The 24,387-nt window shown below is 33.0% G+C and overlaps 2 protein-coding genes across 3 annotated transcripts; both read right to left on the bottom strand.

The window, feature by feature from the left end:
* Positions 1-303: 303 nt before the first annotated feature.
* LOC130613300 (WD repeat-containing protein 31-like) lies at positions 304-10,105 on the bottom strand. 2 transcript variants are annotated; one of them, XM_057434650.1, is made up of 12 exons: positions 8,724-8,743; positions 6,934-6,986; positions 6,464-6,673; positions 6,297-6,371; positions 5,891-6,133; positions 5,265-5,332; positions 4,580-4,640; positions 3,170-3,250; positions 2,890-2,990; positions 2,708-2,763; positions 2,465-2,531; positions 304-2,017 (listed from the first exon to the last, which is right to left on the bottom strand). In XM_057434650.1, the coding sequence occupies exons 3-12, from the start codon at positions 6,635-6,637 to the stop codon at positions 1,930-1,932; spliced, it is 1,014 nt and encodes a 337-aa protein (XP_057290633.1). In that variant the 5' UTR covers positions 6,638-6,673; positions 6,934-6,986; positions 8,724-8,743; the 3' UTR covers positions 304-1,929. The 2 variants fall into 2 exon arrangements, with proteins under 2 accessions (XP_057290633.1, XP_057290634.1); XM_057434651.1 differs by lacking the exons at positions 6,934-6,986; positions 8,724-8,743 and adding an exon at positions 10,050-10,105.
* A 2,160-nt stretch (positions 10,106-12,265) lies between these two features.
* On the bottom strand, positions 12,266-17,396 carry LOC130612284 (uncharacterized). Its single transcript, XM_057433592.1, has 2 exons — positions 15,338-17,396; positions 12,266-14,174 (listed from the first exon to the last, which is right to left on the bottom strand). Exons 1-2 carry the CDS (start codon positions 17,023-17,025, stop codon positions 14,120-14,122), a joined length of 1,743 nt encoding a protein of 580 aa, XP_057289575.1. The 5' UTR covers positions 17,026-17,396; the 3' UTR covers positions 12,266-14,119.
* Between the last annotated feature and the right edge of the window lie 6,991 nt (positions 17,397-24,387).

The following is a 24,387-nucleotide window of genomic DNA, read 5'->3' as shown; positions in this document are numbered from 1 at the left end:
CTGCAAAAGAATTTTTACTTTTCGAAAAGTTTAACAAAGGTCTGCTTCAAAGCAACTTATTACTAGGCCGTAAAAACATTTTTATGTTTAGTTTTTTTGAAGATATAAAAAAACTACAAATTCTCAAGCTTAAAGCAAACCCTTTCATTTAATTGCATCGTATGACTTAAAAAAATATCAAGGAGTTTACTGGCAATGACAATGGAAGTTTAGCTGTACAGCAATATTTAATCTTGTGTACAAACGCTTCAACCTAGAGTAAGTAAACAGTAAAGGAATATGGATGGATAAAAATATAAATAATGAAAAATTATTTGCTTTTTTCATTTTTGTATTTCACAATATACAAGCTCTAGGCTGGCAAAATAAGTTAGTTAAAAATATTACTGAAAGTTAGCATAAAGAAATGGCAAACAAAACATAAAACTTAATTATACTAAATTTATACCTACAAATGTTGTTTAAATCTATATATAGTCCTATCCTACAGTAAAACAAATACCAGCTTTGAGGGCTTGCAATCATAGTAAAAATACACACAAAAACAAAAACTCATTAATTGTAATAACAACATTCTTAGACAATCAGACATAAATTTGTAGGGTACACCCTTGTGAGACCTATACACACACATAATAATTAAAAACTAAAAATATGACACTTTAAATGCTATATTTGTAACATTTGGTACCTAGCTATAATTAAACTAATACATGTTCTATATATTGTGATATGGTTATAATTGTGATAGAAACCTAATAAAACCAACGTGAATGAACAATTTGTGAAAATAATTTAAAATATTGGCTACAGATGTTATTACAAAGCAATTGAATAAATTGAGGATTATTTCACTGTTATATTTAAAGAACATTATTTCTGCAAGTACATACATAATGTTATTAATTATGTACATAGAAAGCTTAAGTGGTCTCTTAACAGCTTTAAAAGCTTTTCCAATGAGATAGGGGAAGAAAAAAATTATACAAAACTATCATTTTAACTCTATTTTCAGGTTATTTTGGATCTCGTACTTAGTGAAAATGTTAATTTTATCCATCCCATAGAATTTTGAACTTGGCACAGCTTGGCAGTTAAGTTTGGCACTACTTTGATTTAAATATTTAAAAGACAAGTATAACTAGATGAGAATATGTATTTGCTATTGTAAAAATCTATGTTAAAAGTGTTTTTTGAAAAAGGTTTAATTTTTTCCACTCAGATCTGACAAAACGTACAAAAATTCCACTTTTGTTTCAATAACAGAAATAAATATTTGCTCATTTTGTTATGACAGAAAAAAATTAAGTCTTCTATATCTTACCTAACAAATTATTGAAAAAACCCAACATAAAATTGTTTTTTAGTTTATACGGTTTTTTAATGTGCTGTTGTTTTAACTGTTGTTTCGGCTGGTACAGGATCCACCTGGTTATACATTATAGAGAAAAGGGCAGTCTTTCTTATCCATGTTTGAGTTAATTATCCCAACAGTTGCAACGCAATGATTTCAGTAATTATAATTATTATTGACATCATGTATTAATGTCAAAAATGGTAAATTTGTTGTTGTAGCAATTAAAACATAACATTTCTTTTGCAAGTGTTACAGTACAGTGCAAGTTAAGCGCATTATTATCGCAATGTAAACATCGCAAAAATAAACTCGCTAAAATTTTCATTTTAAAGCATTCCTATTTACAAAATAAATTCTTTATATTTGTGCAGCTAATAAATATTAATAATGATAATAATTATATATACACAACATGATATGATTATGTCCTGATATAAACATGAGCTTTATAATCTATAACAACTACATTCCAGCTCAAATAGTCAAAAGCTATAATAAATTGTCTTAAAAAGTGAATAAATAATGCGTGTAATATTAATATACCTAATATACCTAATAAACACAGTCTAAAGTTACATGCAGTAAGCATGCTGTAGTTTTTGCTGGTCTGCGTCAAAATTATACACGTGTATCCCATCTTCGTGTGTACCAACACAAACACTAAAATAAAAGTAATTTTGAGTTGCCACTAAGATTTGGTGTCATTAATAATTTAAAAAAGCTTCCTTCACCAACATTTTAAAAAATGGCTACAACATCCCGGCCTTCTTAATACAATTAAATAATAGAAATAGGTTTCTATATATGCCTTTACATCAAATTTATAAATAATATATATACCATTTTCAAAATTTAAATCTAAACTTTAACAAATAATGGTGCAGGGTAGAACGTTAAATTTAATTTATTAAAAAGCGTATTAATGAAGCTATGTTATGAGCATCAAGACTTCTAATACCATGGGTTTCTGTGCTGATATTATTAATTTAGAAATGAGACACCAGAGTTTTGATCTTACCTTACTTAAACTATGCAAAGTGGTCAATTATATACCCTATAACCAATTTACAGTAATTAAAGAAATATTGGAATGTAATATGTTCTTACGTGTTGTTTTCTACAGCTACAGATGTAAGTCCTTTTGCACCAGTAATGAATGTGGTATGTATACATTCTAAAACACACATAATGACTATGTAAGTTGATATTGCTGTAAAAATTGTCTATAGGTTAATTTTATATTGATAAACAAAGTTACAAAGGTGAACCCAAGTGGTACACTTGATAGTTCACAAGAAAATGAAAAGTTTTCCAGACATTAATTTAACATAAAAGAATTAAAGTGCTTACTATAGGACACTAGATCCCAGATCTTCACAGAGCAATCGTTTGAAACCGAGATTGCACTATACATAAAATAGAGAAAAAAACAATACAGAAAAGAAGTAAAATTTGAAATATTTATTTTATTTGCAATATTGAACATAATATAAAAAATACTAAACCATTAAAAACATTGTAAGAATATTTACCTTGGGCGATCATGATTATTTTTAAAGAATTTACAGTCTGTGATTCGATCAGTATGACCCTTTATACCTTGAATTGGTTTTATCTCGCGTATATCCCATAACTATAAAGACAATAAATAATTTTGCAAGCTTTAACTAATTTTTGTTTTGGCCTTCCTAAGGTTCATGTGGTAAAAACTGTAATGTCTTTTTAGGGGAAATTAGTTGTGGTAATTAAAGCATAAAAAATGATGATTAAACTTTACTTATTGTAGGAGGGATAATCAAAAATAAAACATACAATCACTTCACAGCCGTTTCCATTACCACCAGTGCTTCCTGTTAGCACCTGAAACTTCTCACCATCGAAATCACAGCAAGTCTAAATCAAATTGATTGTTATTATTATATTCTAAGAATGTAAATTTAAAAAGACAGTTACACTAATAAAAATAAATCTATTAATTATAGAACAGAAAACTTAAAACAATGGCACACATTGCTAGGATGAACATCGAAATGCTTTGTTGCACCACATTCACTCTATTAAAAAGTTTTGCCAAAAATTATTTAAAAACGTAATTTCAGCAAACGTTCTTTAAGGAAGTAAAGAATTAACCATACGATTCACCAATACAAACATTATTTTGCACCATTTTTGCTGGTAAAAATGAACAAAAAAAAATTGACACACTGTTTGCTACTAAAGGAAAAAAAATTCACAGTCAACACATGCTTTTATTCTGCTTGCATGTTATTGTAAATAGAATTTGTCTTTAGTGACCACACAATTAATAAACATCCTCTTTTTTTAAAAAAATTCATATTTATGGAAGCAAACAAACCAAATAGCAAGTGTGGTAGGCCTGTGGTTGGGAGTCTGCTTGTTAGTTTAATCCACAATCAAATCATGCCAGAGGCTATAAAAGTATTACTAGATTTTTTCACCTTAGAATTCTTAAGACCAAAATTGATGTCTTGGCAGTTAAATGGTTGCTGCGGTTGGGAATTTAGTAGTTTAAATTGGAGCTTTAAATGCACTGTGACCCACTTCAGAAGGCCATCATTAAGGCAATCAAAAGACACCTCATAAGGCCATCATTAAGGTCATAAAAAAGATCTGCCATTTGAATTTGGATGACGTCAGAAATGTCCCATCGATATATAATTTTTTTTTGAAATTTGTTTGCCACTCGTATTTTGTTCAGCTCGAAAAAAAAATTTATAGGACCACATGAGGAGAGATATAGGAGTCTGTTGATAACTTTCTCAACTATCTGTCCGAAAAAGATTGGTTGAATCAGCTTTAATAAATTGGTCCCATTTTAGTCCCAGATGGTCCCTAGTTACCCATGCAGTAAAAAATAACTGACATTACCACCCTGTTATTTGTTCACAAAGTTATAACTGCATTGTAATGGCTTTATTAATTTAATTTAAACCCTTGGCGCTAAATTAATGTTGTTGACATTGTGATGTTTAGTTTGTTAATTAACATTTGAGAAAGAGGTATTACCGTAATAGATCTTCCTTTAGGACAATGTTTGCCCCAAATTCAATATCAGTGAACTGTTTTATCTTGTCTCATTTTGACAATTGTGATGACATAACTATTATTGTGTCTAAATTAGCATGTATGTCAACCACTGACTTTTATACATTTTAAAATTGATATTTCTTGCCATGCAAAATAAAAAGCACAAGGAGTTACCTGAAAGTATTGTTTCAATGGAAATGTGGAAGTATTTTTTAAATTCTTTGCATCCCATAATCTGAAACGAAAACAAAATTTGATCAGTTTTTTAATAATACTTGCAACAGCACACAATTTGTTTACAATGGTAACATTTACATTCTACATTGTTTGTTTTGTGCGATTCAAGTCCATAACAACATAACATGATCTTTTTAATGTTTTTATTAATTGCCATTGCAATGCTAATGCTCAACTACATTTAAATGGAAGATTTTAAAACCCTGGCGTTAATCAGTTTTTGCAATCAACTTTTTTCTTTGCTTGTACTCACTACCTATTAGTAACTGTTGAAATAAAAGATTAACCTGCTATAGTGCAGGGTTTAATGAAAATACACAGCAATACACGATACAGTGCAAATGTAAAACCTCCTGCATACATGCTATTTACATAAATAATTATTTTTATAAAAGACCATTGTGAACATTAGAAATGATTTTTGCAATGAATCAAATAAAAACAAGTAACTGTAAAACACTACAAAAAAATTCATGTGTTTATAGCAGAAAGTCTACTATCATAGCAACACACACTCACTAATTACCAATAATATACATTGCTTGCAGAGTATATTTTGGTTATATTTGGTAGAAACTGTTAAAAATACATTATGATCACAGAGATACACAATCTATTATACTTCATAATTTTGTCTTCGGAGCATTGAACAATGATATCTTGATTATCTGCCCATTTCATATCAGTTACCTAAAAGTTACAGAGGGTATTAAAATAAATATAAGCAGAGTTAAGAGCGATGATTTAATGGCTATGTCACTAAATCTATTTTTTTATTATGGGCAGCATCTCCCTTTAAAGGAGAACTAACGTGTAAACTATAGTGTAAATATGAATTGTGTTAAATTTTTTATTCTTGTAATTTTTTTTCTTGTGATGTTGTTCTACTGGAATTTTGCTTTTCTTCTTCATGTCCCAAACCTCGCGATAAATTTAAATCACTCTACGAAAGACTAAAAAGTAAGTGATTCTTACAAGTCCTGTTGAGCTATGTACATTGTGTGACATCACAAATTAACAAAATATGTACAAACCAAGTTGGCTTTTGTTTGATAATGCCAGCAACTGTTAATGTATTTATCATTTTTGGGTGACAAAATTTGGACATAAAAAAAGAAAAAAATGAAACATATATGTAAGTTTTTTAGTTAGTTCTTCTTTAATAAACACAAGCTTTTTCAACTAACGGACTATTCATGAAATATGTTTTATCCAAGCAATTACACAAAAAAATCAACTAAAACCCACAATGTTTCGATTTATATGGCATGTACTCAGATTCTTCTCTGTTTCTACATCCCAAAGTTTCATGCAACAATCTCTGGAACCGGAAGACAACTTTGTCTTATTTGCATTACCAGATAAGCCAGTAACAACCAAATCATGACCATCAAATGTGTTTATAATTGTCTTAGTTATTAAATCTGTTTGTTTTATGAGTTTGTCTCTTGAAGCTGTAAACACAGTTGAAGCATCTTTGTTTGCGACAATCTATTAAAAGAAAAAAAGTATACTTGCTAATAAGTAATGGATCTCCTGTCTCAAATCACCCAGGAGTCTATACCTCTTTAGGGGTGGTCTTAATGTTTAAAATTAAAATCAAAATAAAACCTTGAACACAAGAGTAACAAAAGAATGTATACTATACAACTACCTTTGTTATGTCTCTTTCGTGAATCGCCAATTTAGCTTGTAACTGCTTGTTTGTCAAAGAAAAGTTGTGCAGCTCCTACATAAGACATCAAAAAATAAACTAATAATGTACATAGATGTATATATATATATATGTAAGATTCAGGATGATATAAGAAAACAAAATACCCCAATACTGTTACCACTGAACAAATTATTTCCATAAATATCTATGCAGAAAATTGGGTTTTTGTGAATGCGTTGACACAATGATTCGTTCAGATCTTGGTTGTTGTCAGCACAATTTTTTTGTTTTTTAGGCTTTGAATGTTTCTTCCCCATGCCACATAATATATGATGCATTACATTGATTGTTTTAAATCATGTTAATAATTCTATCTAAAATGTACAAAACAGTAAGTTGCAGTCAAGAATAAGACAAATTCAAATAAACACACTCACATTAGAGACATTTAAGAAGTAGTGAAAAAAAAATTTATTTGAAACTTTCTATACTCAGAAACCATGCTAAAGTTTTTTAACAATTAAATGCAACCTGTTAAGTCTTTAAACAACATAACAATTTTTCAAACTTTTGCTAGCAATCAACTACACACATACACAAATTACAAGTTTTGCAAGAGTACACAACTTCTGACCTGTTCCCGTGTCATGAAATTGCTTAAAACTTTTTTTACTATGTGTAACTCACCTAAATTAATTGTATATATGTGTAAGAGTTATGTATCAAGTTAATGACCATAAGGTAACTTATAATTTTTTGGAAAAATTTTGGGAAATACTTCAATTGTTATTAATTTTCTACTTGTGTTTACATTAACACGTACATAAAAAAGAAAAAAGGAAATAAAGCATTTATGTTTTTCGTAAGTATTCCTGAAACTTGTAAAACCAGCTTTGCCAATTTAAATCGCGGGTTGTAAATATATTAAAACTAGTCGATAAGGCCCATGGAGAAATCCACTTAGGCAAAAGGACAATGGAAAAATAGGTTGTTTTAGACTTTTTGCTGACATCAGCAGTGCAATTACAAAAATTTTGCCTTAATTTATTCGTTTCCTCTATTGTGTAGAGCTTAAACTGCTGATCAAGAAAATGTACATGATCATGCGTTTTTGATGACCAGTTAATGACATATAATGGTTTAGAATTTTGGCTGACGTCAGCAACGGTCCGTCAAAACCTGAAATTTTTTTTTATGAAATTTGTATACCTGTTGCCTTTATCGTATAGATCTTAAAACGCTGATCAAGAAAATGTATAGGATTATGTACTTTTGACAAACGGTTGCAGATATATTAAAGTTTGAAGGTTTTTTGATGACGTCATTAACCCGTCCATTCCGAAACGGATTTGGGTACCCAGGTTTGGGAAACTTGCCCAAATTGGTCCTAGGTGGTCCCTAGTTACCCATGCGGTGAAAAATCATTGACGTCACTACTTCGTTTCCAAGTTCTTTGGACTCAAAGTTTAAGGTATACACTTTAATGGCTTCATTAATTTAATATATAGGATATTGACGTTAAAGTAATGTTATTGACGTTTCTCCGTTACGTCAGATAATTTAACATTTGAGACATGCATTTTTCGGCAACATAAAAGGAAAATGAAACATCCACTTTGTCTGTCACAGACAGACACACTCAGTGATTATTATATAGATAGAAACAAACCTTTAACACTTTCTCAGGGCACCTGCAACATTTTGTATTTTATTGATGTTAATTTTAAGGGCTGAAAAGTTTTTAATTTGCTTTGTTTTCTCTGTAAACCTTTTAATGATAGATGTTTAAATGACGCAGCACAGATAAGGAACATTCTTTTTACTTGGAAATAGCTTATGTTTTTATTTATTTAAAAAGAATGCACAAAGTAATAAAGATGCAAAGGTCACCTTAGAAATGTTAAGATTGCAATGAAACGTTCATGATAGATCCTGATGTTCATGATGCTCAAAATTTTTGCCATTGTGACAGCTTTGTGGATCTAGCACGTCGTGCATGACATGCAGTCTACCATGTTATAGGTGTCCTGTTTCCAGTACAGTACTATATATGCTTACACTTAAATTTTTGCTTATCCTCACTTGAAATTATATCACTAAATTAATTCATACCAGATAAAATTCATGAGGACCTTGACATACTGTAAATAATGCAAATAAACATTATTAAAGCTTAACACACATATGAAATAACTCTAAAATTAAAAGAATATTGATCGTTCTAAGGTTGTTTTTCGTGTCACGTATGCAATTCATTCTTAAATCATGAAACGCCCTGAGACAAGGTTGTGTGAATTTTAAGTCCAGGTGTTAGGCCGCATCCGATCTATTCTGCTAAAACTTGTTTTTGCTTTGTGTTTACTCTTTTAATTATGATGATCAATGCTGCCAATATTCTAGCCATAAAAGAAAATTTTTACTAACCTTCTAAATAAAAAAAACTTCCTGAATCAAACTGTAAACAATAAAAACTCTGTGTATGTGGGCATTCTGTATGTTTTTTACATTTTTGCAGACTTTTTCACTAAAAAGAAAAGCCCATTACTTTAGTGAGAGAAGTAGCAAAACAAGCTATTACTTTTCTTCAACACCTGTTACAAGCCCAACTTCATTACCTGTTACAAATAACAAAAAAACAGCTACAACAACCACTTGGTATAATACTGATTTATATATACAAAATTCTGGAATGTGCTAAGTCAGCAAAATTATCACCTTGGAGTTGCTGTCACAAGTCCTTCCACAAATGAATTTATTTATATATATACATTCAGAATACAAGTTGCCGACTGGCACAAAGCCTCTTCTCTAGTTAGTATTTTACAACTTTAACAATGAATATCCTGAAAACAAATATAAAATAATATTTTTATCGGAACTTGTACAATAGTACTTAATTTAGTTAATTTTCAATTACTTTTTTCAACTGGAAGTTAAGGTTTGAACATTTTAAAGGACTTTTGATATTTAGTAATAACAATTATGAGTGATAACAACAATACACCTTTACGGTAATTTGGGAAAACTAACACTCCATCGCAGCTTATTTTGCAATTGGAGGATGTAAACATATACTTTTATAGGGATAAAACACGGTATTGTAAAACCATGGAGAGCCATAGGTATGCATGTACAATTGAGTTATCATAAAGATGTATTACTTATATATTTTGAAGCTAATTAATAATATCACAATTTTGCATAATTAGCAAAGCAAAATCATCTTTTTAAGTTTAAGTTAGCTAGCTAGCTAGCAGGACCTAAGTGGTTAATTTGACTTGTCCATCTTGGTACATTTTATTAGAGTAAGTACATAACCGATTCAAGTAACTGCTATTTAGTTACATGCACATAGATGTTCAGTTCCAAAGATACATTGAAACAAATTTACATATAATTATGACTGTCATAAAAAACAGATATTTCTCCCATGGTGGGTGGCTGCTTTTGTGTAGAAACGTCAATTTTGCCGTGTAGGCAATGGACGTTTCCCCTTAACACGTAGTATTTACAAAATTTAAGTCTAGCACAACTCATGCTAGCTAGGCTAGACATTTTTATGATGTTTTTAAGCTTCTAGCTAGCTAGCTATAGCCAATAATTGTTGCTTTGGAACTTGTGTCAAATGCAATGGCACATCGTTGTGGAAATGCTTACGGTGAAGGCGAGAAAATAATTAGAGCCGATTACCTAGCTACGATTGTTCTCTCCTATTCTACATGATAACATGGATTTAACACAACGACTGACCTGAACCAAACAATGTCTATTTTCGCAACAATGGCAGCCATTTTTAAACAAAAAAATGCGGACGTCGCAGGAAACAAGATAACAAGATGAGAATACCCTGGGTATATTTCCTACCACCAGGGCATTAGAACTTTTTTTTTTTGGCTGCAAGCAACTCTTGTATTTTTACCAAAGCAGCCTTGAAAGTTATTAAAGGACGGGAATCCTTTTCAACAACAAACCATAAAAGTTTCTCTCTATAAGGGTCAAATTTTGCTAACAAAATACAAAATTCACGTGTTTGCGCTTTTTGATATCGTGACCACGTCGTCTCAATGTTCCGTTATAAAAAAGAAATAAAAATCCCAGAGAGCAAGATTTCACTTCTGCTTAAACAAGTATGCGTCAATCGAGATTAAACTTTAGTTTTGTTCACCCATTTTCAATAAACTTATAACTTTTAGGGCAAGAAAAGTGTCGGAATTTTTGTTTTCTCAACTCAGGCTGGACGACGTTGCTTTAATAGTTGTTTCGTTTTTTGACAGATTCCAATCTCATTGCTTACGAAAGTTTCTTAGTGTTATCGCCGAAAAGGTTTTCGTGTCCAATATTTTAACCGTTGTCATCAGAGAAGACATTTGACATATACCTCATTCCATAAAATAACGAGTCGTGAAATTAACGTGGTTTTTCCAAATTTGCGTTAATTTAATGACTGTCAAATTCATGACTCGTTGATTAAAATACTGTTAGTTTGGTGACTTTTTCATAATATATAAAATATATATAATAAAATGATTTTACGTAACACTAAAATTGTTGAGTCAGCAGAAACTTCTACTCAAAAATGTATAATAAACAAACAAAAAATCGGCCTCTCGTGATTTTTTATGAGCCTTTGTTTATAAATTAACCTTGGGTTAACCCTGTTAAAACGGTGTGCGGATTTTTTTGTTCATTCATATTTTTTTAACAATAGCCTTTTGTTTTTTTCAAAAGATTCTTTGTTAGCATCCCCTGCTGCATCAAACGCTGTTAAAAGAAAAATATTCCAAATAAAAAGATTTCCGCACACCTTATCATGCCTGCATGGTTCACCAAGAAAGTCGGAAAATTTTAAAGTAAAACGAAAATGCTATCGGAAGTTAAAGCTCGTGCAGCAGTTAAAGCTCGTGCAGCAGCAGTAAATTTAAGACGATCTTCTTTATGCTACATAAAGAAGATCGTCTTAAATTTAAATGCGCCATTTTTGTGATTATTAACGTTTCTCTTTAATAACTACGTCATTTCTTTCTGTACAATTTCGCAAGCGCGTAGACTTAAACTGTATTCGGCAGAATAATTAATTATTCATGATTTTTATTTTAAAGAGGAGTTGTTGAGGCTGAATATTTTTGGTGAAAGATAATAGTATTTTAGCCATAAAATCGTGACAAGTGTTATAACAGAAAAAATATGGATATATACTCTGAAAATAACCTTTCGTAACTAATTATGTAAAAATAAAATCCGATTTTTAAAAGGGTTACTGCCACCTTAAAATAGCTTTCGTATCATCTTTATACTCTGATCCAAGTGGAAAATTAAATGAAAGCACCTTTTCTTTCAAAATTTTTAAATTTTTAAAATTGTCTTTCCAAACAAAGAAAACTTTTATTTCGATTTTCAAACCACTTTGTAATAGAGGAGACCGCTTCACTATCTAAACCCCAATCGTGATGTGACATCTATTAAAGTTGATTTTCGCTTGTCAATTTCATAAGGAGTATCTACGAGTTTTTCCCAACTAAAAAAAGATCATTACATCATCACCGCTGTTTAGAGGGCTGCTGGGATAACAGAAACGTTAAAAAGCGCCAGAGAAGCAAATAGCCAGATCAAAATTGTAAAATTACAAGTTCATATGATACGAAAAAAGTTACTTACTGTTAAGAAATGCTCGCATTTCTTTTTTTCTCTTCCTTCTCAAATTCGCGTTAATTAAATGCATTTTTTGAAAAAAACCTCGCTCAGCCTCGTTAATTAAATGCCTTTTTCAAAATAATTTCATTGAACAGCGTTAACTTCACGACCGTTAATTTAATTTGCGTTAATTTCTTGACTTGTTAATTTCTTAAAAGAAGGTACTTCGATAGTACTTACGTGTTTTAGCTACGATCACAGGCAACCAATGTCTTGACTGTGTTTGGTAATAAATATAATGCCATAATAATACTATGATTGTATTGTGAATTTTAATTAAAACAAGAAGCCCTGCGGCGTAAAGATTTCCGCCATTAGCAATAATCTGAAAAAGTACGGAACTTTAAAGAGGACTGAGAAGTATGGGGGAACAAAATCATTGAATATTCTAAAATTTTAAATTTAAATTTTTGATTATTATTGTAACTGTAAATCATAGCTGACTTAACTTACATAAACTTCATTTCTTTATAAAAACAATTTAAAAAAAAATAATAAACCTGAAAATTGATGAACAATAAAAACAAAATAAGACCAATGGCAAGGCTGAAAATTTATCTATTTTCTCTTTTTTTCTGAAAAACAACTTGGAAAATATCTTTAAAGGTGGCAGGATTTTTTTTTTTACATAATCAGTTACGAAAGGTTATTTTCATAAGGCTACATATTCTTTTTTCTTTTGCAACACACTTGTCACGATTTTATAGCTATAATACATTATCTTTCACCAAAAATATTCAGTCTCAACAATTCCTCTTTAAATTAAAAATCGTGAATAATTAATTAGTTCTGCTGAATATAGCTTTAGTCCACGTGCTTGCAAAATTGTACAGAAGGAAATGACGTAATTATTAAAGGGAAACGTTAATAACATCAAAGATGGCGCATTATAAGACGATCTTCATTATGCTACACTGCACAAGCGTTATCTTTCGATAGCATATAAAATTTAAAATAAAGTATTGTTCATTGGATAATAAAACAAGTTGTTGCACTGTTAGGATTCTTATTGGCTTAAAAGTCATTTTAGCCTCGCTAAACGTCCAGCCTAGCCGCGCTGTCTCTATCTATCTCTCTATCTCCTCAGCCGATTTTAAAGATTCCGCCTTCGCTGGCGGATATCAAAAGATATAGGAAGTCGACCGGCTTTAACAATTCCCGCCACACTCATAAGCTCTTGTGAGGTTTCCGTTTTTCCTAGGTCCGTCTGTTGAAGATACAGAAGTGGGTACGCAGGTTCCTCGTGCTTGCTTTTGTTGCTTTTAATACGGTCGTTCAAACCGCGATTTTAAGGAAAAAAAGTGTGCGCATGTTCCAAAAATTTTTTTTAAAAAAAGCACCTGCGGCATAACATTATGACGTCATCGATATTGACCTCACTCCCTATTATCTTGTTTTAGTGTCCCAATAAAAGAAAATTTAACATTTTTTTATTTTAAAACTAAAGAAGGATGACCATAGACTACTATCTCGCCTTTGGTTTCTACCCGGGGCAGCCTAAACAGACGGCAAGGTGCACAAAACCCCGGATGGCTAGCTCACAATTTACCAGTACAGGAACATTCTGACGCAAAGTTTTGCCTAAAGCGTTCTATCGTATAAGTTAGTAGCTGCCACTTTTTTTACTACTAAAATTTTGAGCTTTTCTACACCATACATTTCACTTTCGTTTTCACAAAAAAAAATGGTTGACAACTATTAGAAATGTAAAATGGACGCTATTAAACAAAGAACAACGATATTATACTTCAAAATTAAATTTTAAAAGGAAAATAATAATTCATCTTGTTAAACGAAAAAGATAACAATTTACACATTTTTAGACATTTCAGACTAGACCAATCCCTAATCGTGAGATTTTTTACCATGAAAGTCAATCTGAATTATATAAAAATACTTTACAAATTAGGCTATTACAAGTATTTTTTATTTCAATTCATAATCTGTATTTAATGAATATATTCTTATTTCAAACGGATCCAACGAAAAGTGGTAATCGAGCAAATCAGCAAGCTCTTCCGTTTCATCATTGTTCCATCTTTTTTTTAACCGCTTCTGTCAACAAATCTTCACATGCAAATCACGTTTGAATGACGCTTGAAATTGTGAATTGTTGGGTCAAAATTAGTTCAATGAAATCGTGCCAACATGTTTTGTATCATAGAACAATTTGGGACTGGTTCCCTAAAATGTGAAAAAACAGAAAGTACAATAAAAGCTACCAGAATCACCCAGAACCACGAAGACGCATGTGTGTCCAATGTGTGGCAATCGATTTCAATCTTTTATAATTCAATAATTTAACGGACCAGCCATCAACGTTCAATGGACCCAGGGCACAAACCTCGTACAGCCGACTTCCCGAAAAACGAAAAGTTTCTTTTTCAAGTCTCAATTATAAAATGTAATTTTTTGTACGAAAAAGTTTCATAATTCCCAACTTCTTACTAAATATAAGGTCTTCTACCTAACAGGAGTCTTTTCCTTTAAAGTCTATGGAATACACGTTCGATATCGGTTTAAGAGACAAAAAATTTAAAGAACGCCTACTCTGCGAAAACGACATCACATTTGAAAAAGTACTATCCAACTGCAGAGCTAGTGCGGTATCAAAGTTGCAAACTAAGTCTATTCTCACAACAAGCCTGACTCAACTCAATCGTCATCAACTGCTAATTCTGATATCAATCAGATGATCCATCGTCAAAAAAGCAAAGAAGTCATGAAATGCAAATTCTGTGCCCAGCGAACGGCAAAATATGCAATACAATGATTACGTATAAAATAGACACTGGTGCTTGTGTAAACGTTCTATCGATCTCTGTCTTTCAACGTCTCAGCAAAAAAGCAATGAGTGTGACATCCTACTCATATATTTTATATACCACACAAAAACCTGCTTGAAAAGTTTCACTCTGAAATTATTCTTGAATTAATGTTGCATAGTCCATTTTTATCTTTAATATATTATAAAAAAATATTTACACCTGTGAAAAACATGTCAATTTCCTATGTGCTCATGCAAGTTTTTGAAATTTGATATTTTAAGAACTGCCCTAGATTTTTAAATGCTTTTCGTTAAAGTTATGTGCAGGACTTTTGGGGTATGAGAGGCTTTATGTCGTACAGTTTTCCACTATGATGAAAGGCTCGTTGATAGACAAAGTAAAGTTGACATAAATTCTGTGTGCAAACAGTGGTGTTACCTGCACCTTTTACGGTATATGCAGCTTATTAGCACTCACATCACATTATTCTCTGGTTTCTGAAAGCTATGGCATGTCCACTTCTTAAGCTTGCTAAATTTAGTAATGTTTCAGAATTTGGGTATCAAAATATAATCTTACCGAAGCAGTCGACGACAATTTCTGCACACCAACAACAGAAGTACGATGGGTGTCTGACAGAGACAATACAATTTTTCACTTGCATTTGCTTGAGGAGGAGGAGGTGGAGCTTTAACAACTTTACGCTCTAGTCTTCTTGTCAATAACTCTGGTATAATGTGTCGGAGATAAAACTGTTCAACTTTGTCCATATTCAAATTGATGAAGTTCACATCAAACAAAACCTCAACAGCATGTAACCAATGTGGAGTCCACACAATAAAAAAACAGCTTTTGCAATTGAAAACAAACATTTGAAACTGTACTTGATAGTAATACCTGTGCTCTTTTTTCAACTTTCCTTCAGAATTCATAACAAATTTGTTGTCAGATACAGCAGCAGCGAAGGAAACAATGTTGCGATAACTGTACGGGCACTTGATTTCAATTAACTTTTCTTCCTTATGACAATCACATGTGAATATTCCATCAGGTGTAGCCCCAATATACGTCCGTTCTGGTACAAGTTTCAACCCACAATCAACAATCTTTGCATTTAAATGGTTACTACGTTTTAAAAAATCAGCGACAGCATGTTTCTCATGGTCAAGGCCCCAACGTAAAGAGGATACAGTGGTGGATACAACAGATGAAATTTTACAAATCCTTTTGATTAGGGACTCTGATGGAGTTTCCAAGTTAGTGTGGAGAACATCATATACTTTTGATGCAGTAATTCTGCCAACACGTATCTCATGCCAAATAAAACTTTTCGATTGTTTCGTACTTGAGTTGTAAATGTAATCAACAACCTCTGCTGACAAAGTCATGTTATTATAAATATCTCTTGACATTTGTTGTAACTCGTCACCATCTTTATCAATGTTGTTACTGCTAAATAGCGTTCTCAATGACTTTGGTAACTTGGCTCTTCTAGGTGGTTCATATATTGGCACGAATGGTTTATAAAAATCAGAGAATGTATGCAAAACAATGGATTTTTTGTCCAATTTAGACAGTTTTGATAAAAACCTTGCCTTTTCTTCATCAGTTGGTGGAACATTACTACCAGGAAATTTATTACTGCTACGATTGTTTTTCTTAAAGTTCTCAACAGCCTTCTCTGAATAAAATTTAATGTCAGAAATCTTCTTCGGTGCAACTTTTTTGACAAAATCGACATTCCACTTACATGCTTCTTCAGTACATGCTTTCTTAGTGAATCCAGCACGAACAGCAGCCTCGATTTTAAATAACAAAGCCCCTATGTGACTACATGACTCACCAAGCCCAGCCATACATGTGCAGTGGGCAGAAAGAACATTAACATTTTTTATGTCCACAATGATCCAGGGTATGTGAGGATCCTCATTTACTCTTTGAGAAGGCATAACTTCTGCCTTCAGTAAAATATATGGCCATGTTTTGTCTTTCTTAAAGAAAAACACAGTTCTAACCCATCCACTAACAAATTGATTGTGGGCTTTCAAACTTTTTCGACTCTTCATAGCTTCTCTTGTAAAAACGCCAGGGGTGTTTACCAAGTAATCATAAACCTCAGGGTACTCCAAGTTTGGCCACTTCGAAGGATCGTTGATCCAAGCATCTGCTGACAATTGGTATGGACAAGTATCCAAATTAACAATTTTTAGCTTATTAAAATATCTTGTTTTCGCTTCGACACTTATTTCTTCAATGTTGTAACTCATTGTGTCATAGACCTTCTCTTACAGTAAACTGCAGTGAAAAAAGCTTTCCACAGCTAGCGCAAAACGTTTGTTTTCACTGCAGTTACTCGCGCATGCGCGAAGATTGGCCAATCTTCAGCGGTGTGACGTCAGCCCGGATCCGAGAATTCACAGTATCAAATATATAGCTAGTTACCAATAAATCAATTCAATCAGCAAACTGCTTTTCACCAACATGAAACTTTCTGGCTACCTAAATAAATTCCCTGGGTGGGAGGGAATTACCCTTTGTATATATATTTCTATTAGTTTAAAACGCAATATAGCCTCGTTCTCAGAACTAAATGTGTCAAAACGAAAATTTAGGCTTTAGCCTGGATAAGTTTTAGGCGTCCAGGCTCTGGGCTGTCTCTATCTATCTATCTCTCTATCTTCCCAGGCGATTTTAAAGATTCCGCCCTCGCCGGCGGAAATCAATTACTATTTTTCATTTCATGGATAATAAATAGTAAATTTAAAATGAAACGTGTTTTTTCTATGTGCAAATATATCTTTAGTTATATTCAAGCAACGAAATAATAACTTACCTACTGGATATAATCTAAGTAAATGAGTGAGTGAATAAATAAGTTTTTATTTTATAACGGCTGGCTCTTCATCAGACTGTGACTATGTTGCATTACCGCCAGAGATACTTGTAGCATTGCTCTAACTTGCTTGCCTGACGCACAAGTCGGTTCGCGGTCAGTAGATAACTCTAAATGGGTTGGAAACTTTAAGTGCACCGGCGTGGGGACTCGAACCTGTAACCTTATGATTACAAGTCGAATGCGCTATCACCCCACCATCTCTGCCTTATCATGTCATATGATATGATAGCATCTCCATCTTGATGTTGTTTGTTCTCAGTAAGTTGCATGTCCACATTTGTTGAATCACATATTACATTAGACTACAATCTACAAATATATCAAGATTCCCAATCCCTTCCAAATATTCAAAAAAAGGTAACCTTATTTGAAGCAATCGTGTGCTTTCACGGAAAATAGGATATAGCATGCAAGGACTGACATACACATTCATGGGACAATATTTTTTTAGCTTTGTTGTAATAATCTAGGAGAAAATAGAGATGGTATTTTTAGTTTAGATAATATTCAAGTTGTGTAAAACAAGTGATTTTTATCGTGCAACGAAATAACAAATTGAGAATCGAATACGATTTGATGACTGCTTCAGCACTGCATGCAAGAATGATTACTTGGAATTGGTGGTACTTAGCGTACATCTTTCTTGTGAAAAACCTTTTTCCTCATTGTAAAAATGTTTTTCATAATGAAGAATTTCCCAGTTAAACTACAAAAGATCCTGCCAAGCAGTCTGTTTTCCTTCTTCCTGCATGTCTTAGCATGCCGTTGCAAAATTCAACACAGTCTTGTGTTTCGCTATTGACTCCCTATTAAACCGAAGTAAAGAGATCTCATAGGAACGGAAATTATTTTAAAAGCAAACAATTTAAAAGCACGTTCATCATCGAATAAATGCACAACTGTCTTGCTTTAATACAAGTAAAAGAGAATGGAACAATAATTTATTGTGAAAGCTTTTTCACCCTCGTCCCCTGGTTTTTTTGTCTTTTTGTTCATATCAAGAAGTCAAAAAACCCTTGGAACGAGGGTGCAACCTTGTTGTATCAATGTCATGGTACAACAACGTAATTCAGTTTCACCACACGTAAACGCCTAATCATACAAAGAAGTCAAACTAACCAACAATACCTACATACCATGGCGATCTCCTGAACAACATTATACATACTGATGTTATTGTACCCATGACAAAAGAAGGTCACATACACCCATGTAAGTACATACACGTAGCAAAAATACATTGGACATGAACCTATATTTCGGAATTTAAGTAGTTATCTATATTATAATACCCGTATACGTCTGTCCGTCCGTCCGTCTGTCTGTCACGCAAAATGGTAGCTTAGCTGCGCAGGTAGCAGGACGCACGCAATGCGGTATAAAAAAGACGGGCAACCCGTGGATTTTTCCACGGGCTTAACGACTAGTCATACAATGTTACATAAACATCCTTTGATGGTCCAAATAATAAAATTGTTTCATGTAACAAAATGACAGGTTGCTTTGGCAGTATGCGTCGTCACAAATAGCTTGCTCCAACGTTAGATCTGCAATTCTTTACAATAAATATTTTCATGCGTTTGTAATACCTGACGTAGTTACTAAATGTGTCGGGACAAGCCTACACAGGCACAAGTAGCCTTTCCACATCCTTCAGAATCGGCCAGTTTATGCTTTTTGAAAATTTTATATAATGCTGTCTCAATTTTTCAACGGGAGAGGGGATGTTTTAGGTTATACGAGCAGTTAAACCTTATGACTATGCTGAAACTAACAAATTCCTGGGGACGAGGTTAAATTAAAAGATTAATAATTTAAAGTTCGAAAAACAACACTGCAAGTCGATCTATTTCATTTCCATTTCCAATTGTAAGTTGTTTTCTGACATAGATAGATAGCTAAGAAGTTGAAAGTAAAAGGGCGTTTTCATACGCATGCGCATGAACAAGAATATAAAATTTTTGGTATTGTTGTAAATGCTCTCTCTTGTTCGGCATTCTAAGCTTGTAAACGTTAACTATGGCTGCTAGATATCGAATCGAAGATTGAACGTATTCTATGCCAAGCGATAAAAAAAATGCAAAATAAAACACTGCTCGCGACTTCAACTATTGCTGAGATGATAGCTGCAAAGTCCATGGAGAATCAGCACACTAAAATTAACGATAAGTTGGATACAAATCTACATCAACTTCAATTAAAGGCAGGGGTAACTAACACCAGTACAATTGCTGTTAAGACATGAATTCTAAAACTTGTTTGCAATGCAATATCCGAAAAGAAACCAGATCACTGCGTTCATTGGAAACGTCGCCTCTTTTCACTTTTTTTCTGATAAAATTCCTCTAAACTATTGTTTTTCTTTTCCCCTTGTTATGTTTGTCCGGAAAGAGTAAAAACCCGTTGTTAATGTTTTAAGTGAATGTCTTAACCATCTGTAACGATGTTACCACCAATTAGAATTCATGGAATTACATCTTTGACTACCCATCTTCCCTGTAGAATTTAATCTGATAGCTATTACAGAAAATGTAAAAAAAAATCAAAAAAAATTAATATATTATTTTTCCACTTAGGGTATTTAAGTACCAATTTAATGGTCTGTCTGATCTGTGTTTTCAATTTTGCGAATTTTGTAATTATTATTATTATTATTATTCCGAATATTTATACAGGACATAGCCACTTCAGTGTTTGAAACACTGTTATCAATGTGGGTCCTGTGTTCGGGATGTATACATGTATACACCGGCATTACCTACCCAATTTTCCCTCACATGGCACGGGTTGACCCGTAGCTGTAGTAAAGACACTTGCTAAACATGCCCGCGCTGTGAACCGAACCACGGACCTTGTGATTACGAAGCGAACTCTATAACCACAAGGCCACGCGATACTGATATGGCGTTATGGCGCAATTAGTTGCAAACTGCCATCAACTCACTTTTACCCCATTTTTGTGTAACAAATATGCCACTACAACCTAATCACTTTTCCATCACGTCACAAATTTTTCTTATAGGACTAAACATTACAATCACCTGCATTATTTGCAGAGTTCTCTTTTAGATCGTCTTATTGACGAGACGGGACCTATTTTTATAACGAATACATCGAATTGGAAATATAAGATATTTATGTAATATGCGAAAACAAACGGAAACGATTCTACCGAATTTCAGGACCTTCGCTGACCATTGTGTTGATAAGTTAAAGTCATTCATGATACTAGATCTAGGATGCATGATTTCTCAGACAGAACAACGGTATCACAAAGTCTGCTACAAATTGTAAATCTGTTGATTGAATAATAAATCACTTTTGTCTTGTATTCGATTGTTTTTTCTGGCATAGCACAATGGTCTAATTGGTTAACGTTTACATATAGTGCACTAAACAAAGGAGTTGGAACAGCTAATAAACGTTTGCTTATTTCGTAATTAAATAACTCCCAAGAGGACATTAACAATCTTTCAATTGCGTCCAATTTTTCTGCGTCAACATCGGTTGACGTACCCTTCACAATAGACGTGCAGTTTCCTGTTATAGTATCTTCAATGGTAACAAAATTGAGTTGTTGCCCACATAGCACTTTCTTTATGTGATATCTACGAACAAAATTGAGTATGTTATATACATATCAGCAAAGAAAGGACGATCTCTTTGAGTAGCATTTTTCTTCTACAACAAAAGTGAGAAGTCTGTTACAAACGCGTTAGGCACAGACTTTTTTCATCCTCCTAGGCACAGATGCGGTAATTCTTTCTTGTGTAGATACGTCTTTGAAAGTAGAGTTGACTTCTGAAATTGTAGATATATTGTCCGCAGTATCGATAGTGTTTTGTGCTGTGAAGTGTGTGTCAGAAGCAGTAATGTGTTGCGGGGTTATAACGTCTGTGAAGTGCACTTGAAAAGTAATGTAGGGTACTCTAATTTTAATTTCTACAGTAACAGCCAGCTGAAGCAACGGAAGCAACTTCTTACAAACTTATATCTTTAATTCGAAAGTTTTTAAGAACGGTGGATTCGTTGATGCTGTTTTGTGTAAATTCTTCTGCTAGCGCAAAAACGCTGATGAAAAACAAATGCAAGAGCTATAGACAGCCTTATCCTAAATAAAAAAAATAATATTTTACGAAAAAAAAGGTTTAGACTATTTACAGTTAAATTCTTAGAGAAACCTTTTTCTTATATGCATTGGATCAAGTTAAACTACGAATCCAGAAACTAAATTTTGCAAACCCTTCCATATCAATTTTTTTATGCTTCATCAATTCTATTGACGTTCTGCGCTCCCTTTTTATTTGATAAGGTAGTAGATAGATGTAGCATTTTTTAATCAGTCAACCACTCTTTTTTGCGAATCATTTTTTTCCTAAGGAAGAGAAAATTAAATTTTCGAAGCGAAAGTAAATGCGTGTTTTTACAGCTTCCTTCTATTAAAGAATGGAACTGAAATAAGCCATTGCAGTGCTTACGGTTTCCTATTTTTGAAATCTTTTTGTGTAAAGAAAGCAAATCATCTCAGTCGTCTGATGAAGCACTTTGTTGGTGGAGATACAAGCGCTAATTTCAAAGGATCGTTTTCATTAGACGTAGACTGAAAATTTGGCTTCAATTTACCATGTCGCTAAAGCACTTCAATGCATTGGCTAGCTTTTACTTGCTTTTATAAGGATTTGACTGACAACATTTTCTTGGTAGATGTTCGTTGCTTTCAAACCAACTAGAAAGGAAGATTTTTGTTAAATCTGTTGATGGATTTTTAAATTCTTGTTTTGTATTATATTTTAGATAGCGTTCCTTCCTGTAGATAGGTTATGAATTTATTATTACTTAAAGAATCTTACTTGTAAAATCTACTTTATTGAGCGCATAAGACTTTAATTTACAAAACACATATGTCGTTTTAAAACAATTGGTGTCCTCGGAGCAGTCAACCCAAGGTACCAAAGTGGCGCCTCGGTTGACTCTCTAATTTTGCAACATCTTTTGTGGCCCCTTTACTTTCAAAACCGTTGCGTGGGCCCTGCGGTCACCAAGCCGGTCTTTTTTGGTATGAAAATTATTTTGTTGTCGTTTGATGTCTAATAATTTAGAAGAAATTGGGATTAAATGCACTAGAACCCTTTTTGATAACGCTATATTAATAATAACCGTTATTCTATCTGTGTGTGTGGTGTATGCGTGTGCAGAGTCGTGTCACGGGCACATTAGAATATCAAATAGCAAACGCGATATACTTTTATTCACTTTGCTAAGATGGGTAACTCCGTGGATGTTTCACAGGTTACTAACAAATAGTTGGTATAAATTATAAGCGACCAGCCGCACTAACGATCGGAGGAAATCGATCAAACTATTGGGGACGGCAGAGCAATCATCATCATCCATCGTATTAAAGAAATACTGTAGTTTATTTATTGTGTTTTTTAATTTCCTTTCCTCCATGTTGCCCTGTATTTTTATGCGTTAAAACATAAATGTAATATCAAAATTTTGCCATATGTTTTTTGCAGTATGTTCCCTCGCCACACAAAGAACTCTAATATTCAATTCAGGTACGGAGCGATAAATATAGGCGGTAATAAATCATCCGGTACTTAATAATTTACGGAAAGTTGTTTTCATAATGGCTGATTTGGAACGAGAAGCTGGTTTCGATTCTAAAAAGGAGAGTGGGCATAGGTCATCAGGGTTTGTTTAGGGTTTTTTTTCTAGCTTTTAGCGCTGATATATCAAACTACTCAGTTATTTGTTTTTCTTTGCAGTGATTATTTAACTTTTATTTTAATATAAAAAAGCTATGTAGCTAGCTGACCATGTGGTTTCTCTAGCCTGTGCTAGACTTGAGCTCTCTACAGCTAGCTAAACTGGAGTTATATGTATTTAGTTTTGCTAGTCGCTCGATAGCTAGCTAACCTGCTGACTCATTTTGTGCTCTTTTATTCTTGTGCAAATGGGAATCACGATAGCTAGAATAATTTAGCTAGCCATAAAACCTTAATGGTCACATTTTTTGCAGTAAGCCCTTCTGGTTCTAACAACTGCATGGCAGATCCTGCTGAAAAAAGTCTTTTTAGCCCATTTTTTTATGGAGACATTGTTGACCTTGTAAACTATTATCGAGTGTAGATGAATAACCTCTGATTGACATATATAGCTATATATATTCATATAAAGTCATAAAATGATACCTTTGTGCTAAGAAACAGATTGAAAAGGGCCTCCATTCAACTAGCGCCTGCATCTTTTAGTCTACAACAGCAGCCAAAAGGGGTTCAGTGAAAAATTTAAACATTTAAAAAGGTTTATAATAGCTAATACCATTATAAGCTGTTCTAATATTATGTGATAAAGTTGTGCCAATATTTTAACCAAAGTTCTGATAGCTGTATGCGTGCATGACAGGCATAAAAAGAAATACCACATAGACATTAATTTGTAGATTTTAAACTTTATTTTTGTAGATTTTAGAAATAATGTTATGTTATGTTCGCATCCTAAAGACCCTCCAAAAATGAGTCGGTCGGTCGGTCATGTGTATTTTTCCCCAGGATTTTCAGGTCGGAACAAGTAAGTTCGTTCCCAGGGCCACAAAACAGTATAGCGCTAACTCCATCGTTTGCAGACCCTTTTTGGCCGCCGCCCCCTGTAAACTGTCAGTAGCCACAGGACCCTAAAGGAAATAATTTTTTACAGGAATTAATTTTTGCGAGTTCTTGTCAATTTT

Source organism: Hydractinia symbiolongicarpus, chromosome 10, assembly GCF_029227915.1.
Source record: "Hydractinia symbiolongicarpus strain clone_291-10 chromosome 10, HSymV2.1, whole genome shotgun sequence".
In the NCBI taxonomy this organism is placed as follows: Eukaryota; Metazoa; Cnidaria; class Hydrozoa; order Anthoathecata; family Hydractiniidae; genus Hydractinia; species Hydractinia symbiolongicarpus.
This window is presented reverse-complemented; position numbering and strand designations above follow the sequence as displayed.

What these genes read in the sequence shown, in the direction of transcription:
- LOC130613300 (XM_057434651.1), bottom strand. Translation starts at nt 6,637, where the DNA reads ATGCATCATATATTATGTGGCATGGGGAAGAAACATTCAAAGCCTAAA. An exon ending in ACGAAAGAGACATAACAAAG is followed by an intron (nt 6,134 to 6,296) that starts GTAGTTGTATAG and finishes TTCTTTTAATAG; the next exon opens with ATTGTCGCAAACAAAGATGC. An exon ending in GCCATATAAATCGAAACATT is followed by an intron (nt 5,333 to 5,890) that starts GTGGGTTTTAGT and finishes TGTAACTTTTAG; the next exon opens with GTAACTGATATGAAATGGGC.
- LOC130612284 (XM_057433592.1), bottom strand. Translation starts at nt 17,025, where the DNA reads ATGAGTTACAACATTGAAGAAATAAGTGTCGAAGCGAAAACAAGATAT. An exon ending in AATTGTCGTCGACTGCTTCG is followed by an intron (nt 14,175 to 15,337) that starts GTAAGATTATAT and finishes TTCACATTTTAG; the next exon opens with GGAACCAGTCCCAAATTGTT.